We start from the raw sequence: 17,639 nt of genomic DNA on the forward strand, positions 1-17,639 counted from the left end.
TAATCGTTGAATATTTATTTATAACGTTAGAAATGTCCAGATCAACTAGTCCATGTCAGCTAATGCTTGTTTTAGTTGTTTTTAGCCCATAGATATTGTTGTCATTTAAAAAAAATGTTTTTAAATCACTCAAATATCAGATGAATATAAATTAGACATGGCAAAATGTTTTGGAAAGTTTGTTGCTTTGAAAGTGTATTGAAATGTTTTTTTTTAGTTAGTTAGTTAGCTACTTTTTTGAGTTTGAGATCGTGCGACGTGGATGGTATCAGTCTCTGGGACCACTACTATCTGTCCAGTGATCCTGCCGACCAAGGCCGGGTCTGATGAGCTATTTGGCCCTAGCTGATAGCTAGCTGCTTATTAAGCTAGCAGGGTTTTCTTGAGTGCTCGAACGCAGCCCGCAACGCGGTTAGCCATAGTAGCTGGGACAGCGGATTGTCCCGGGCTTGTGGCTGTCTAGATTCTTGCTGTTTGTGGTTTTCAATCTTCCCTGTGACCTACCCTGTCTGGAACAGTGAGGAGTAATATCATAATTTATGTTACTACTCCCCACACCCGCCTCCCCCAGTTTGAATTAAGGCAAAGGTTCGTAGGTCATGTTAGAGTTTGTTTACAGCGTTTATCAAAGAGATGCAATTTGCATATCCGGTATTAGTTATTCACCAGAGAGTCTGTTATTGTGGTCCAGATGGATGGAATATGGGGTTTGTGTGTGTGTGTGTGTGTGTGTGTGTGTGTGTGTGTGTGTGTGTGTGTTTCATTATGATCCTCATCCTTTATTCATTAAGTTACACACACACACACACACACACACACACACACACACACACACACACACACCTAACAAGTCATGTGTGATTGACTATAAAGACCTTCACCATGCTGTTAAGCACTAGACGGGCGGATAAACCCTGCCACCACCTCTGGGTTGGAATCCATTCCAACTGGATTAACACTGTACTGGCTTAACACTGTACTGGGTTAACACTGTACTGGGTTGACACTGTACTGGGTTAACACTGTACTGGGTTAACACTGTACTGGGTTAACACTGTACTGGGTTAACACTGTACTGGGTTGGGACTGTACTGGGTTGGGACTGTACTGGGTTGGGACTGTACTGGGTTAACACTGTACTGGGTTAACACTGTACTGGGTTAACACTGTACTGGGTTAACACTGTACTGGGTTGGGACTGTACTGGGTTAACACTGTACTGGGTTAACACTGTACTGGCTTAACACTGTACTGGGTTAACACTGTACTGGGTTAACACTGTACTGGGTTAACACTGTACTGGGTTAACACTGTACTGGGTTGGGACTGTACTGGGTTAACACTGTACTGGCTTAACACTGTACTGGGTTAACACTGTACTGGGTTGGGACTGTACTGGGTTAACACTGTACTGGATTAACACTGTACTGGGTTGGGACTGTACTGGGTTAACACTGTACTGGGTTAACACTGTACTGGGTTGGGACTGTACTGGGTTAACACTGTACTGGGTTAACACTGTACTGGGTTAACACTGTACTGGGTTGGGACTGTACTGGGTTAACACTGTACTGGGTTGGGACTGTACTGGGTTGGAATCTATTCCAACTGGATTAACACTGTACTGGGTTAACACTGTACTGGGTTAACACTGTACTGGGTTAACACTGTACTGGGTTAACACTGTACTGGGTTGGGACTGTACTGGGTTGGAATCCATTCCAACTGGATTAACACTGTACTGGATTAACACTGTACTGGCTTAACACTGTACTGGGTTAACACTGTACTGGGTTGGGACTGTACTGGGTTAACACTTTACTGGGTTAACACTGTACTGGGTTAACAATGTATTGGGTTAACACTGTACTGGGTTAACACTGTACTGGGTTTGGACTGTACTGGGTTTGGACTGTACTGGGTTAACACTGTACTGGGTTTGGACTGTACTGGGTTAACACTGTACTGGGTTAACACTGTACTGGGTTGGAACTGTACTGGGTTAACACTGTACTGGGTTAACACTGTACTGGGTTAACACTGTACTGGGTTGGGACTGTACTGGGTTAAGTCTGTACTGGGTTAACACTGTACTGGGTTAACACTGTACTGGTTTGTGACTGTACTGGGTTAACCCTGTACTGGTTTGTGACTGTACTGGGTTGGGACTGTACTGGGTTGTGACTGTACTGGGTTAACACTATACTGGGTTAACACTATACTGGGTTAACACCATACTGGGTTGTGACTGTACTGGGTTGGGACTGTACTGCGTTGGGACTGTACTGGGTTAACCCTGTACTTGGTTGGGACTGTACTGGGTTGGGACTGTGCTGGGTTAACACTTTACTGGGTTGGGACTGTACTGGGTTGGGACTGTGCTGGGTTGGGTCTGTGCTGGGTTGGGACTGTACTGGGTTGGGACTGTACTGGTTTGGGACTGTACTGGGTTAACAATGTACTGGGTTAACACTGTACTGGGTTGGGACTGTACTGGGTTAACACTTTACTGGGTTGGGACTGTACTGGGTTAACACTGTACTGGGTTAACACTGTACTGGGTTAACACTGTACTGGGTTGGGACTGTACTGGGTTAACACTGTACTGGGTTAACACTGTACTGGCTTAACACTGTACTGGGTTAACACTGTACTGGGTTAACACTGTACTGGGTTAACACTGTACTGGGTTAACACTGTACTGGGTTGGGACTGTACTGGGTTAACACTGTACTGGGTTAACACTGTACTGGCTTAACACTGTACTGGGTTAACACTGTACTGGGTTGGGACTGTACTGGGTTAACACTGTACTGGATTAACACTGTACTGGGTTGGGACTGTACTGGGTTAACACTGTACTGGGTTAACACTGTACTGGGTTGGGACTGTACTGGGTTAACACTGTACTGGGTTAACACTGTACTGGGTTGGGACTGTACTGGGTTAACACTGTACTGGGTTGGAATCTATTCCAACTGGATTAACACTGTACTGGGTTAACACTGTACTGGGTTAACACTGTACTGGGTTAACACTGTACTGGGTTAACACTGTACTGGGTTGGGACTGTACTGGGTTGGAATCCATTCCAACTGGATTAACACTGTACTGGATTAACACTGTACTGGCTTAACACTGTACTGGGTTAACACTGTACTGGGTTGGGACTGTACTGGGTTAACACTTTACTGGGTTAACACTGTACTGGGTTAACAATGTATTGGGTTAACACTGTACTGGGTTAACACTGTACTGGGTTTGGACTGTACTGGGTTTGGACTGTACTGGGTTAACACTGTACTGGGTTTGGACTGTACTGGGTTAACACTGTACTGGGTTAACACTGTACTGGGTTGGAACTGTACTGGGTTAACACTGTACTGGGTTAACACTGTACTGGGTTAACACTGTACTGGGTTGGGACTGTACTGGGTTAAGTCTGTACTGGGTTAACACTGTACTGGGTTAACACTGTACTGGTTTGTGACTGTACTGGGTTAACCCTGTACTGGTTTGTGACTGTACTGGGTTGGGACTGTACTGGGTTGTGACTGTACTGGGTTAACACTATACTGGGTTAACACTATACTGGGTTAACACCATACTGGGTTGGGACTGTACTGCGTTGGGACTGTACTGCGTTGGGACTGTACTGGGTTAACCCTGTACTTGGTTGGGACTGTACTGGGTTGGGACTGTACTGGGTTGGGACTGTACTGGGTTAACACTGTACTGGGTTGGGACTGTACTGGGTTGGAATCCATTCCAACTGGATTAACACTGTACTGGCTTAACACTGTACTGGGTTAACACTGTACTGGGTTGGGACTGTACTGGGTTAACACTGTACTGGGTTAACACTGTACTGGGTTAACACTGTACTGGGTTGGGACTGTACTGGGTTAACACTGTACTGGGTTGGGACTGTACTGGGTTGGAATCTATTCCAACTGGATTAACACTGTACTGGGTTAACACTGTACTGGGTTAACACTGTACTGGGTTAACACTGTACTGGGTTGGGACTGTACTGGGTTGGAATCCATTCCAACTGGATTAACACTGTACTGGATTAACACTGTACTGGCTTAACACTGTACTGGGTTAACACTGTACTGGGTTGGGACTGTACTGGGTTAACACTTTACTGGGTTAACACTGTACTGGGTTAACAATGTATTGGGTTAACACTGTACTGGGTTAACACTGTACTGGGTTTGGACTGTACTGGGTTTGGACTGTACTGGGTTAACACTGTACTGGGTTTGGACTGTACTGGGTTAACACTGTACTGGGTTAACACTGTACTGGGTTGGAACTGTACTGGGTTAACACTGTACTGGGTTAACACTGTACTGGGTTAACACTGTACTGGGTTGGGACTGTACTGGGTTAAGTCTGTACTGGGTTAACACTGTACTGGGTTAACACTGTACTGGTTTGTGACTGTACTGGGTTAACCCTGTACTGGTTTGTGACTGTACTGGGTTGGGACTGTACTGGGTTGTGACTGTACTGGGTTAACACTATACTGGGTTAACACTATACTGGGTTAACACCATACTGGGTTGTGACTGTACTGGGTTGGGACTGTACTGCGTTGGGACTGTACTGGGTTAACCCTGTACTTGGTTGGGACTGTACTGGGTTGGGACTGTGCTGGGTTAACACTTTACTGGGTTGGGACTGTACTGGGTTGGGACTGTGCTGGGTTGGGACTGTACTGGGTTGGGACTGTACTGGTTTGGGACTGTACTGGGTTAACAATGTACTGGGTTAACACTGTACTGGGTTGGGACTGTACTGGGTTAACACTTTACTGGGTTGGGACTGTACTGGGTTGGGACTGTACTGGGTTGGGACTGTACTGGGTTGGGACTGTGCTGGGTTGGGACTGTGCTGGGTTGGGACTGTGCTGGGTTGCGACTGTGCTGCGTTGCGACTGTGCTGGGTTGCGACTGTACTTGGTTAACACTGTACTTGGTTGGGACTGTACTGGGTTAACACTGTACTGGGTTGGGACTGTACTGGGTTGGGACTGTACTGGGTAGGGACTGTACTGGGTAGGGACTGTACTGGTTTAGGACTGTACTGGGTTGTGACTGTACTGGGTTGTGACTGTACTGGGTTGGGACTGTACTGGTTTGGGACTGTACTGGGTTGTGACTGTACTGGGTTGGGACTGTACTGGGTTGGGACTGTACTGGGTTAACATTTTACTGGGTTGGGACTGTACTGGGTTAACACTGTACTGGGTTGGGACTGTACTGGGTTGGGACTGTGCTGGGTTGTGACTGTACTTGGTTAACACTGTACTGGGTTGGGACTGTACTGGGTTGTGACTGTACTGGGTTAACACTGTACTGGGTTGTGACTGTACTGGGTTGTGACTGTACTGGGTTAACACTGTACTGGGTTAACACTGTACTGGGTTGGGACTGTACTGGGTTGGGACTGTACTGGGTTGTGACTGTACTGGGTTAACACTGTACTGGGTTGTGACTGTACTGGGTTGTGTTGCAGCTAGAAACATATGTTATGTACCACAACCTGAATGACTTAATGTTATTTTAGAACGGGAAGGCCATTAACAATTATGTTTACTAGTTCCTGGTGAAGGAATGTTGAACCGCTGTGCTTGACTTAACGATGTGCTTTTGTTTGTTTCTTCTCCCAGGTTCCTACAGAACAACAGCATCCAGATAATCTCCAGTCAAGCCTTCAGTGGACTCTACAAACTAGAGAAACTGTGAGTACTGACATACCTCTTTACCACTTACTGAAGACAGAGGGGGACAGAGAGAGAGACAGAGAGAGAGTGGGGTGGGGTGGGGAAAGAGAGGGAGAGAGAAAGAGAGGTGGGGAGAGGGAGGGTGAGAGGGAGGGAGAGAGAGAGGTAGAAAGAGGGAGAGGGAGGGAGAGAGTGAGTGAGGGAGAGAGGTAGAAAGAGAGAGAGGTGGGGAGAGGGAGGGAGGGAGGGAGGGAGAGAGGGAGAGAGGTAGAAAGAGAGAGAGGTGGGGAGAGGGAGGGAGCGAGGGAGAGAGGAAGAAAGAGAGAGAGTTGGGGAGAGGGAGGGAGAGAGGGAGAGAGGTAGAAAGAGAGAGAGGGAAGGGTGGGGAAAGAGAGGCAGAGAGAGGCAGAGAGAGAGAGAGAGAGAGAGAGAGAGAGAGAAGGGGGGGCAATGTAAATATGTGTTTCCCATGCCAATAAAATCATTTGAATTGAATTGATTGAGAGAGACACAGACAGAAAATACTCCTAATTTACAACAATACCGTTTTATGTTGATAAAGACAGAACTGCTGTTTCAGGGAATGTGTCTGCGGGTGTTCTTGCTTTACATATTCATTTACATTTACATATTCATTTACATATATGCATATTCCTACGGTCACCAAGGAGGGTCCACAACCGAGATCTGTCCCCAACCAAGGAGGGCCCACAGCCTAGATCTGTCCCAAACCAAGGAGGGTCTACAGCCTAGATCTGTCCCCAACCAAGGAGGGCCCACAGCCTAGATCTGTCCCAAACCAAGGAGGGTCTACAGCCTAGATCTGTCCCCAACCAAGGAGGGTCCACAACCTAGATCTGTCCCCAACCAAGGAGGGTCCACAGCCTAGATCTGTCCCCAACCAAGGAGGGTCTACAGCCTAGATCTGTCCCCAACCAAGGAGGGCCTACAGCCTAGATCTGTCCCCAACCAAGGAGGGTCCACAGCCTAGATCTGTCCCCAACCAAGGAGGGTCCACAACCTAGATCTGTCCCCAACCAAGGAGGGTCCACAGCCTAGATCTGTCCCCAACCAAGGAGGGTCCACAGCCTAGATCTGTCCCCAACCAAGGAGGGTCCACAGCCTAGATCTGTCCCCAACCAAGGAGGGTCTACAGCCTAGATCTGTCCCCAACCAAGGAGGGTCTACAACCTAGATCTGTCCCCAACCAAGCAGGGTCCACAGCCTAGATCGGTCCCCAACCAAGGAGGGCCCACAACCTAGATCTGTCCCCAACCAAGGAGGGCCTACAGCCTAGATCTGTCCCCAACCAAGGAGGGTCCACAGCCTAGATCTGTCCCCAACCAAGGAGGGTCCACAGCCTAGATCTGTCCCCAACCAAGGAGGGTCTACAGCCTAGATCTGTCCCCAACCAAGCAGGGTCCACAGCCTAGATCGGTCCCCAACCAAGGAGGGCCCACAACCTAGATCTGTCCCCAACCAAGGAGGGCCCACAACCTAGATCTGTCCCCAACAAAGGAGGGCCCACAACCTAGATCTGTCCCCAACCAAGGAGGGTCTACAACCTAGATCTGTCCCCAACCAAGGAGGGTCCACAACCTAGATCTGTCCCCAACCAAGGAGGGTCCACAACCTAGATCTGTCCCCAACCAAGGAGGGCCTACAGCCTAGATCTGTCCCCAACCAAGGAGGGTCCACAACCCAAACAACTACCTCTTCCCCTACTGTTTTTATTTATTTATTTATTTTGCTCCTTTGCACCCCATTATTTATATTTCTACTTTGCACTTTCGGATATGCTGTTTTCTACTCTCTCTCTCTACCACACCTGCTGTCTTGAACTCTGAATGATCGGCTATGAAAAGCCAACTGACATTTACTCCTGAGATGCTGACCTGTTGCACCCTCGACACCTACTGTGATTATTATTATTTGACCCTGCTGGTCATCTATGAACATTTGAACATCTTGGCCATGTACTGTTATAATCTCCACCCGGCACAGCCAGAAGAGGACTGGCCTGGTTCCTCTCTAGGTTTCTTCCTAGATTTTGGCCTTTCTAGGGAGTTTTTCCTAGCCACCGTGCTTCTACATCTGCATTGCTTGCTGTTTGGGGTTTTAGGCTGGGTTTCTGTACAGCACTTTGTGACATCGGCTGATGTAAAAAGGGCTTTATAAATACATTTGATTGATTGATTGACTAGCTTTAACAAGGCAAACTTGGCAACGAGCGTGCGTTTGACAAATGCGCTGGTTTAAAGGCAGCCGAAAATAGAGACCCTACTGGTTTCCATTAAATTGTTAAAAGTCAAATTCTCTCTGTAAATGTCAAAGTGTCTCAGTGTAAAAGTCATTCAACTTTCTCATCTAGGGCATCGTAGCCATATTTATCTAATAACTATACTTAACATCGTATCCTACAGAAAAGTTATTATAACTATGTTATTTTAACCTTTCTCCTTTTGTAATGTTCATTCTCTGTCTCTCATTCTCTCTGTCTCTCTCTCTGTCTCTCTCTCTGTCTCTCTCTGTCTCTCTCTCTCTGTCTCTCTCTCTGTCTCTCTCTGTCTCTCTCTCTCTGTCTCTCTCTGTCTCTCTCTCTCTGTCTCTCTCTCTGTCTCTCTCTGTCTCTCTCTCTCTGTCTCTCTATCTGTCTCTCTGTCTCTCTTTCTGTCTCTCTCTCTCTGTCTCTCTCTCTGTCTCTCTCTCTGTCTCTCATTCTCTCTGTCTCTCTCTCTCTGTCTCTCTCTCTGTCTCTCTCTGTCTCTCTTTCTGTCTCTCTCTCTCTGTCTCTCTTTCTGTCTCTCATTCTCTCTGTCTCTCTCTGTCTGTCTCTCTCTGTCTTTCTGTCACTCTGTCTGTCTGTCTGTCTGTCTGTCTGTCTGTCTGTCTGTCTGTCTGTCTGTCTGTCTGTCTGTCTGTCTGTCTGTCTGTCTGTCTGTCTGTCTGTCTGTCTGTCTGTCTGTCTGTCTGTCTGTCTCTCTTTCTGTCTGTCTCTCTCTTTCTGTCTGTCTCTCTCTTTCTGTCTGTCTCTCTTTCTGTCTGTCTGTGATGATAGATAATGCAGTTATTCCTGCAAGTCTACTTTATAAGTGGAATGCAACACTCGTCATTGGGACATAAAAGTAAAGTACCAGGAGACCGTTAAATATCCCCCTAAATTACAACTGTTATCCATCTCATATTATTATCTCATAGCATATAGCCATAAAGCATGTACCAGCCCAGACACACAGTAATGGCAATATCCTCTCTCCATAAAGCATGGCTGAAACTAGACCGTGCGTCAGCTTTAACATACAGGCTGTAAATACAGTCTGGAGATGTGACTCAAAGGTCACCCAATTCCCTATATATATAATATATACTTCAATGGAGTACTGGCTGAATGACAGCACACAGAATATAATAAGGAATTGTATTGAATAGTTTAGGGGAATGTTCACCAGAGCCAGACGAAAAACCCAAGCCATGAGGTCAAAGGAACTGTCAGTAGACCCCCGAGGCAGGATTATGTCGAGGCACAGATCTGGGGAAGTGTACCAAAACATTTCTGCAGCATTAAAGGTCCCCATGAACACAGTGGCCTCCATCATTCTTAAATGAAAGAAGTACAGAACCAACAAGACTCCTCCTAGAGCTGGCCGCCCGGCCAAACTGAGCAATTGGGGAGAAGGTCCTTGGTCAGGGAGTTGATCAAGAACACTCTAACAGAGTGACCATCGAGAGTTCCTCTGTGGAGATGGGAGAACCTTCCAGAAGGACAACCATCTCTGCAGCATTCCACCAATCAGGCCTTTATGGTAGAGCTGCCAGACGGAATCCACTCCTCAGTAAAAGGCACACGACAGCCCGCTTGGAGTTTGCCAAAAGGCACCTAAAGACTCTCAGACCATGAGGAACAAGATTCTCTGGTCTAAAGAAACCAAGATTGAATTCTTTGGCCTGAATGCCAAACGTCACGTCTGGAGGAAACCTGGCACCATCCCTACAGTGAAGCATGGTGGTGGCAGCATCATGCTGTGTGGATGTTTTTCAGCGGCAGGGACTGGGAGACTAGTCAGGATTGAGGGAAAGATGAACGGAGCAATGTACAGAGAGATCCTTGATGAAAACCTGCTCCAGAGTGCTCAGGACCTCAGGCTGGGGCAAAGGCTCACCTGCATTTTACCTTGATGCAAAGTTGTCGTCAAGCCAAAGGGTGAAGAATCTCAAATATAAAATATTTGTTTAACACTTTTTTTGGTTACTACATGATTCCATATGTGTTATTTCATAGTTTTGATGTCTTCACTATTCTTTTCCAATGTAGAAAATAGTAAAAAATAATTAAAAACCCTTGAATGAGTAGGTGTGTCCAAACCTTTGACTGGTACTGATATATATATATATATATATATATATATATATATATATATATATATATATATATATATATATATATATATCTTCTCTAGGGCCAGTGGGACGAAATCGTCCCACCTACGTAACAGCCAGTGGAATCCTGTGGCGCGTTATTCAAATACCTTAGAAATGCTATTACTTCAATTTCTTAAACATATGACTATTTTACACCATTTTAAAGACAAAAGCAAAAAGCAACAAACCGTGACGCAGAGAGGTCAACCCAATAAACCCCAACGTAGAAATAGACAAACTAGAACTTCAACATAGAAAACATAGAACACAAAAACACCCCCGGTCACGCCCTGACCACTCTACCATAGAAAATAACAACTTATATTGGTCAGGACGTGACATTTACAGTGCCTTCGGAAAGTATTCAGGCCCCTTGACTTTTTCCACATTTTATTACATTACAGCCTTATTCTAAAATGGGTTGAACAAAAAAACATTCAGCAATCTACACACAATACCCCATAATGACATCACAATACCACATAATTGTCACGTCCTGACCAGCAGAGGGAGTATTGTATTAGTATTTTGGTCAGGATGTGGCAGAAGGGTTTGTGTTTTTCTAGTATGTCTGTTCATTTGTTAGCCTCTATGGGCTACCTACTCAACAGCCAGCGTAATCCCGTGGCGCGATATTCAAATACCTTAGAAATGCTATTACTTCAATTTCTCAAACATATGACTATTTTACACCATTTAAAAGACAAGACTCTCGTTAATCTAACCACACTGTCCGATTTCAAAAAGGCTTTACAACGAAAGCAAAACATTAGATTATGTCAGCAGAGTACCCAGCCAGAAATAATCAGACACCCATTTTTCAAGCTAGCATATAATGTCACATAAACCCAAACCACAGCTAAATGCAGCACTAACCTTTGATGATCTTCATCAGATGACAACCCTAGGACATTATGTTATACAATACATGCATGTTTTGTTCAATCAAGTTCATATTTATATCAAAAACCAGCTTTTTACATTAGCATGTGACGTTCAGAACTAGCATACCCCCCGCAAACTTCCGGTGAATTTACTAAATTACTCACAATAAACGTTCACAAAAAAACATAAAACGTAACAATTATTTTAAGAATTAAAGATACAGAACTCCTCTATGCACTCGCTATGTCCGATTTTAAAATAGCTTTTCGGTGAAAGCACATTTTGCAATATTCTCAGTAGATAGCCCGGCATCACAGGGCTAGCTATTTAGACACCCACCAAGTTTAGCCCTCACCAAAGTCAGATTTACTATAAGAAAAATGTTAAAAATGTTATTACCTTTGCTGTACTTCGTCAGAATGCACTCCCAGGACTTCTACTTCAATAACAAATGTTGGTTTGGTTCAAAATAATCCATAGTTATGTTCAAATATCCTCTGTTTTGTTCGTGCGTTCAAGACACTATCCGAAGTGTAAAGAAGGGTGACGCGCACGACGCGTTTCGTGACAAAAAAATTCGAAATATTCCGTTACCGTACTTCGAAGCATGTCAACCGCTGTTTAAAATCAATTTTTATGCCATTTTTCTCGTAAAAAAGCGATAATATTCCGACCGGGAAAGCGTGTTTACGTTCAAAGAGAGAGAAAATAAAAACATGGGATCCCCTCGTGCACGAGCCTCAGTCTGATGGTCCTCTGATAGACCACTTAACCAAGGCGCTAAAGTTTTTCAGCCAGCGGCTGGAATTACATCATTCAGCTTTTTCCCGGGTTCTGAGAGCCTATGGGAGCCGTAGGAAGTGTTACGTTACAGCAAAGATCCTAAATGTTCAATAAACAGAGCCAAGAAGCCCAAGGAATGGTCAGTGAGGGTACTTCCTGTTCGGAATCTTCTCAGGTTTTTGCCTGCCATATGAGTTCTGTTATACTCACAGACACCATTCAAACAGTTTTAGAAACTTTAGGGTGTTTTCTATCCAAAGCCAATAATTATATGCATATTGTAGTTTCTGGGCAGTAGTAATAACCAGATTAAATCGGGTACGTTTTTTATCCGGCCGTGTAAATACTGCCCCCTACCCCTAACAGGATATATATATATATATACATACATTATACATTATATATACATTCAATTGGTTGCAAGAATTTTGTATAACAATTTAAATTGGAAAAACTCTTTTGAATCCAGAGTTGTTTTGTGTATTCACAAACCATGTGCCATGGAATCGGTACATCGAAAATCTCTTACTAACTATTTTTGTGCAATCTAAACGGCACAGCTGTCACTAATTGTTGAGGGGTGGAGGGAGGAGGGAGGAGGAGGAGGAAGGAATGAGGGGAGGGAGGGAGGGAGGGAGGAGGGAGGGAGGGAGGGAGGGAGGGAGGGAGGGAGGGAGGGAGGGAGGGAGGGAGGGAGGGAGGGAGGAGGGAGGGAGGGAGGGAGGGAGGGAGGGAGGGAGGGAGGAGGAGGAGGGAGGGAGGGAGGGAGGGAGGGAGGGAGGGAGGGAGGGAGGGAGGGAGGGAGGGAGGGAGGGAGGGAGGAGGAAGGAATGAGGGGATGGAGGATGATGTTCTCATATATTTATCTGTTGTGTAGAAGGAATAACGTTCATTAATAGGTGTTTTCCTCTCTCTCTGTCTCTCTGTCTCTCTCTCTCTCTCTCTCTCTCTCTCTCTCTCTCTCTCTCTCTCTGTCTTTCTCAGGTTTCTTAGTGTGAACTCCATTTCATCTCTCAAACTGGGCGTGTTCAGTGATCTCCGTAATTTATGGTGGCTGTGAGTACAAAGCCGAAACACACACGCACACGTTTTACTATCCTTGTGGGGACCAAAACAATTGATTCCATTCAAAATCCAATCTCCTAACCCTTAACCTAACCTTAACCCTAAAGCTATCCACAAACCCTAACCCTAAACCTTTCCCCTAATGCAGGGAAACTGAAATTTGTCTCATCAAATTTCTATCAGAATGTTAAATGTGCAACCAGAGGGGGGGAAAAACTCTGGACCATCTTTACTCCACACACAGAGACGCATACAAAGCTCTCCCTCATACAACAGACCCACCAAAGGTGGGATTTGGTCCGTTCTGCAGCTAGCAGATAATAACAGAAACCAGCTGAGCCCATATCACCAGACATATCACATTACCACACAGGAATGCAGCTCAACATGATCCATTTGATCACAGCGCCTGTTGGCCAGATAGCCAGTAGAGAGGGTAGCCTGTTGGCCAGATAGCCAGTAGAGAGGGTAGCCTGTTGGCCAGATAGCCAGTAGAGAGGGTAGCCTGTTGGCCAGATAGCCAGTAGAGAGGGTAGCCTGTTGGCCAGACAGCCAGTAGAGAGGGTAGCCTGTTGGCCAGATAGCCAGTAGAGAGGGTAGCCTGTTGGCCAGATAGCCAGTAGAGAGGGTAGCCTGTTGGCCAGATAGCCAGTAGAGAGGGTAGCCTGTTGGCCAGATAGCCAGTAGAGAGGGTAGCCTGTTGGCCAGATAGCCAGTAGAGAGGGTAGCCTGTTGGCCAGACAGCCAGTAGAGAGGGTAGCCTGTTGGCCAGATAGCCAGTAGAGAGGGTAGCCTGTTGGCCAGATAGCCAGTAGAGAGGGTAGCCTGTTGGCCAGATAGCCAGTAGAGAGGGTAGCCTGTTGGCCAGATAGCCAGTAGAGAGGGTAGCCTGTAGGCCAGATAGCCAGTAGAGAGGGTAGCCTGTTGGCCAGATAGCCAGTAGAGAGGGTAGCCTGTTGGCCAGATAGCCAGTAGAGAGGGTAGCCTGTTGGCCAGATAGCCAGTAGAGAGGGTAGCCAGTTGGCCAGATAGCCAGTAGAGAGGGTAGCCTGTTGGCCAGATAGCCAGTAGAGAGGGTAGCCTGTTGGCCAGATAGCCAGTAGAGAGGGTAGCCTGTTGGCCAGATAGCCAGTAGAGAGGGTAGCCTGTTGGCCAGATAGCCAGTAGAGAGGGTAGCCTGTAGGCCAGATAGCCAGTAGAGAGGGTAGCCTGTAGGCCAGATAGCCAGTAGAGAGGGTAGCCTGTAGGCCAGATAGCCAGTAGAGAGGGTAGCCTGTAGGCCAGATAGCCAGTAGAGAGGGTAGCCTGCTGGCCAGATAGCCAGTGGCAAGAAAGGAGAAGCACCTCATATAAACACCAGTCACCCAACCAATAACACCTCCTACAATAATAATGAACTGAACAACTTCAGAGGCACTAGACAATAATAAACCCAGTGATCATTAGATGATTGGTAAAGTGAAAAGGGTGTTGGGTACATTTTTATTTAATATTAATTGTAATTTTTTTTTCAGCTTTATTTAACCAGGTAGGCCAGTTGAGAACAAGTTCTCATTTACAACTGCGACCTGGCCAAGATAAAGCAAAGCAGTGTGACATAAACAACACAGAGTTACACATGGAATAAACAAACGCACAGTCAATAACACAATAGAAAAGTGCATATACAGTGTGTGCAAATGCAGTAAGATTAGGGAGGTAAGGCAATACATAGACCATAGTGGCAAAATAATTACAATTTAGCAATTAAACACTGGAGTGATAGATGTGCAGAAGATGAATGTGCAAGTAGAGATACTGGGGTGCAAAGGAGCAAAAACTAAATAACAATATGGGGATGGGGTAGTTGGGTGGGCAATTTACAGATGGGCTGTGTACAGGTGCAATGATCGGTAAGCTGCTCTGACATCTGATGCTTAAAGTTAGAGAGGGAGATATATAAGACTCCAGCTTCAGTGATTCTTGCAATTCGTTCCAGTCGTTGGCGGCAGAGAACTGGAAGGAAAGGCGGCCAAATGAAGTTTTGGCTTTGGGCGATGACCAGTGAAATATACCTGCTGGACCTGCTGGAGCACGTGCTACGGGTGGGTGTTGCTATGGTGACCAGTGAGCTGAGATAAGGCGGGGCTTTACCTAGCAAAGACTTATAGATGACCTGGAGCCAGTGGATTTGGCGATGGATATGTACAGTCGTGGCCAAAAGTAATTTTAATAACAAAATTCTAAAAACCTGTTTTCACTCTGTCATTATGTTGAATTGTACAGTCGTGGCCAAAGGTTTTGAGAATTACACAAATATTAATTTCCACAAAGTTTGCTGCTTCAGTGTCTTTAGATATTTTTGTCAGATGTTACTATGGAATACTGAAGTATAATTACAAGCATTTCATAAGTGTCAAAGGCTTTTATTGACCATTACATGAAGTTGATGCAAAGTGTCAATATCCGCAGTGTTGACCCTTCTTTTTCAAGACTTCTGCAATCTGCCCTGGCATGCTGTCAATTAACTTTTGGGCCACAACCTGACTGATGGCATCCCATTGTTGCATAATCAATGCTTGGAGTTTGTCAGAATTTGTGAGTTTTTGTTTGTCCACCCGCCTCTTAAGGATTGACCACAAGGTCTCAATGAGATTAAGGTCTGGGGAGTTTCCTGGCCATGGACCCAAAATATTGATGTTTTGTTCCCCGAGCCACTTAGTTATCACTTTTGCCTTATGGCAAGGTGCTCCATCATGCTGGAAAAGGTACTGTTCATCACCAAACTGTTCCTGGATGGTTGGGAGAAGTTGCTCTCGGAGGATGTGTTGGTACCATTCTTTATTCATGGCTGTGTTCTTAGGCAAAATTGTGAGTGAGCCCACTCCCTTGGCTGAGAAGCAACCCCACACATGAATGGTCTCAGGATGCTTTACTGTTGGCATGACACAGGACTGATGGCAGCGCTCACCTTGTCTTCTCCGGACAAGCTTTTTTCCAGATGCCCCAAAAAATCGGAAAGGGGATTCATCAGAGAAAATGACTTTACCCCAGTCCTCAGCAGTCCAATCCCTGTACTTTTTGCAGAATATTAGTCTGTCCCTGATGTATTTCCTGGAGAGAAGTGGCTTCTTTGCTGCCCTTCTTGACATTTTTTTAGTCATTTAGCAGACACTCTTATCCAGAGCAACTTACAGTTGTGAATGCATACATTTCATACATTTTTTTCCCCCCCTGTGCTGGCCCCCCGTGGGAAGCAAACCCACAACCCTGGCGTTGCAAACACCATGCTCTACCAACTGAGCTACAGTCTTCGCCTCACTGTGCGTGCAGATGCACTCACACCTGCCTGCTGCCATTCCTGAGCAAGCTCTGTACTGGTGGTGCCCCGATCCTGCAGCTGAATCAACTTTAGGAGATGGCCCTGGCACTTGCTGGACTTTCTCGGGCGCCCTGAAGCCTTCTTCACAACAAATGAAACGCTCTCCTTGAAGTTCTTGATGATCCGATAAATGGTTGATTTAGGTGCACTCTTACTGGCAGCAATATCCTTGCCTGTGAAGCCCTTTTTTGTGCAAAGCAATGATGACGGCACGTTTCCTTGCAGGGAACCATTGTTGACAGAGGAAGAACAATGATTCCAAGCACCACCCTCCTTTTGAAGCTTCCAGTCTGTTATTCAAACTCAATCAGCATGACAGAGTGATCTTCAGCCTTGTCCTCGTCAACACTCAAATCTGTGTTAACGAGAGAATCACTGACATGATGCCAGCTGGTCCTTTTGTAGCAGGGCTAAAATGCAGTGGAATTTTGGGGGGGGGGGGATTCAGTTCATTTGCATGGCAAAGAGGGACTTTGCAATTCATCTGATCACTCTTCATAACATTCTGGAGTATATGCAAATTGCCATCATACAAACTGAGGCAGCAGACTTTGTGAAAATTAATATTTGTGTCATTCTCAAAACTTTTGGCCATGACTGTAGTGAGGACCAGCCAACGAGAGCATACAGGTCACAGTGGTGGGTAGTATATACATTTACATTTAAGTCATTTAGCAGACGCTCTTATCCAAAGCGACTTACAAATATGGGGCTTTGGTGACAAAACGGATGACACTGTGATAGACTACATCCAGTTTGCTGAGTAGAGTGTTGGGGGCTATTTTGTAAATGACATCGCCGAAGTCGAGGATCGGTAGGATAGTCAGTATTACGAGGGTATGTTTGGCAGCATGAGTGAAGGAGGCTTTGTAGCAAAAAAGGAAGCCGATTCTAGATTTAATTCTGTATTGGAGATGCTTAATATGAGTCTGGAAGGAGAGTTTACAGTCTAACCAGACACCTAGGTATTTATAGTTGTCCACATATTCTCGGTCAGAACCGTCCAGAGTAGTGATGCTAGTCAGGCGGGAGGGTGTGGGTTGAAGAACATGAATTTGGTTTTACTAGCAGTTAAAAGCAGTTGGAGACCATGGAAGGAGTGTTGTATGGTGTTGAAGCTCGTTTGGAGGTTTGTTAGCACAGTGTCCAAAGAAGGGCCAGATGTATACAGAATGGTGTCGTCTGCATAGAGGTGGATCAGAGACTCACCAGCAGCAAGAGTGTCAAACACCTAGTACAGTAACAACATTCCCCACAGGTGTCAGACACCTAGTACAGTAACAACATTCTCCACAGGTGTCAGACACCTAGTACAGTAACAACATTCCCCACAGGTGTCAGACACCTAGTACAGTAACAACATTCCCCACAGGTGTCAGACACCTAGTTCAG

The 17,639-nt window shown here is 45.7% G+C and overlaps 1 protein-coding gene across 1 annotated transcript in view; it reads left to right on the plus strand.

Moving 5' to 3' along the window:
• The window catches only part of rxfp2a (relaxin family peptide receptor 2a), a 148,204-nt gene that overhangs the window by 55,149 nt on the left and 75,416 nt on the right, over positions 1-17,639 (plus strand). The window contains exons 6-7 of the mRNA XM_045717434.1: positions 5,681-5,752; positions 12,806-12,877. Of these exons, the coding sequence (XP_045573390.1) occupies positions 5,681-5,752; positions 12,806-12,877 (144 nt within the window). The remainder of the gene's footprint in view (positions 1-5,680; positions 5,753-12,805; positions 12,878-17,639) is intronic.

This window comes from Salmo salar, chromosome ssa04 (assembly GCF_905237065.1).
Source record: "Salmo salar chromosome ssa04, Ssal_v3.1, whole genome shotgun sequence".
In the NCBI taxonomy this organism is placed as follows: Eukaryota; Metazoa; Chordata; class Actinopteri; order Salmoniformes; family Salmonidae; genus Salmo; species Salmo salar.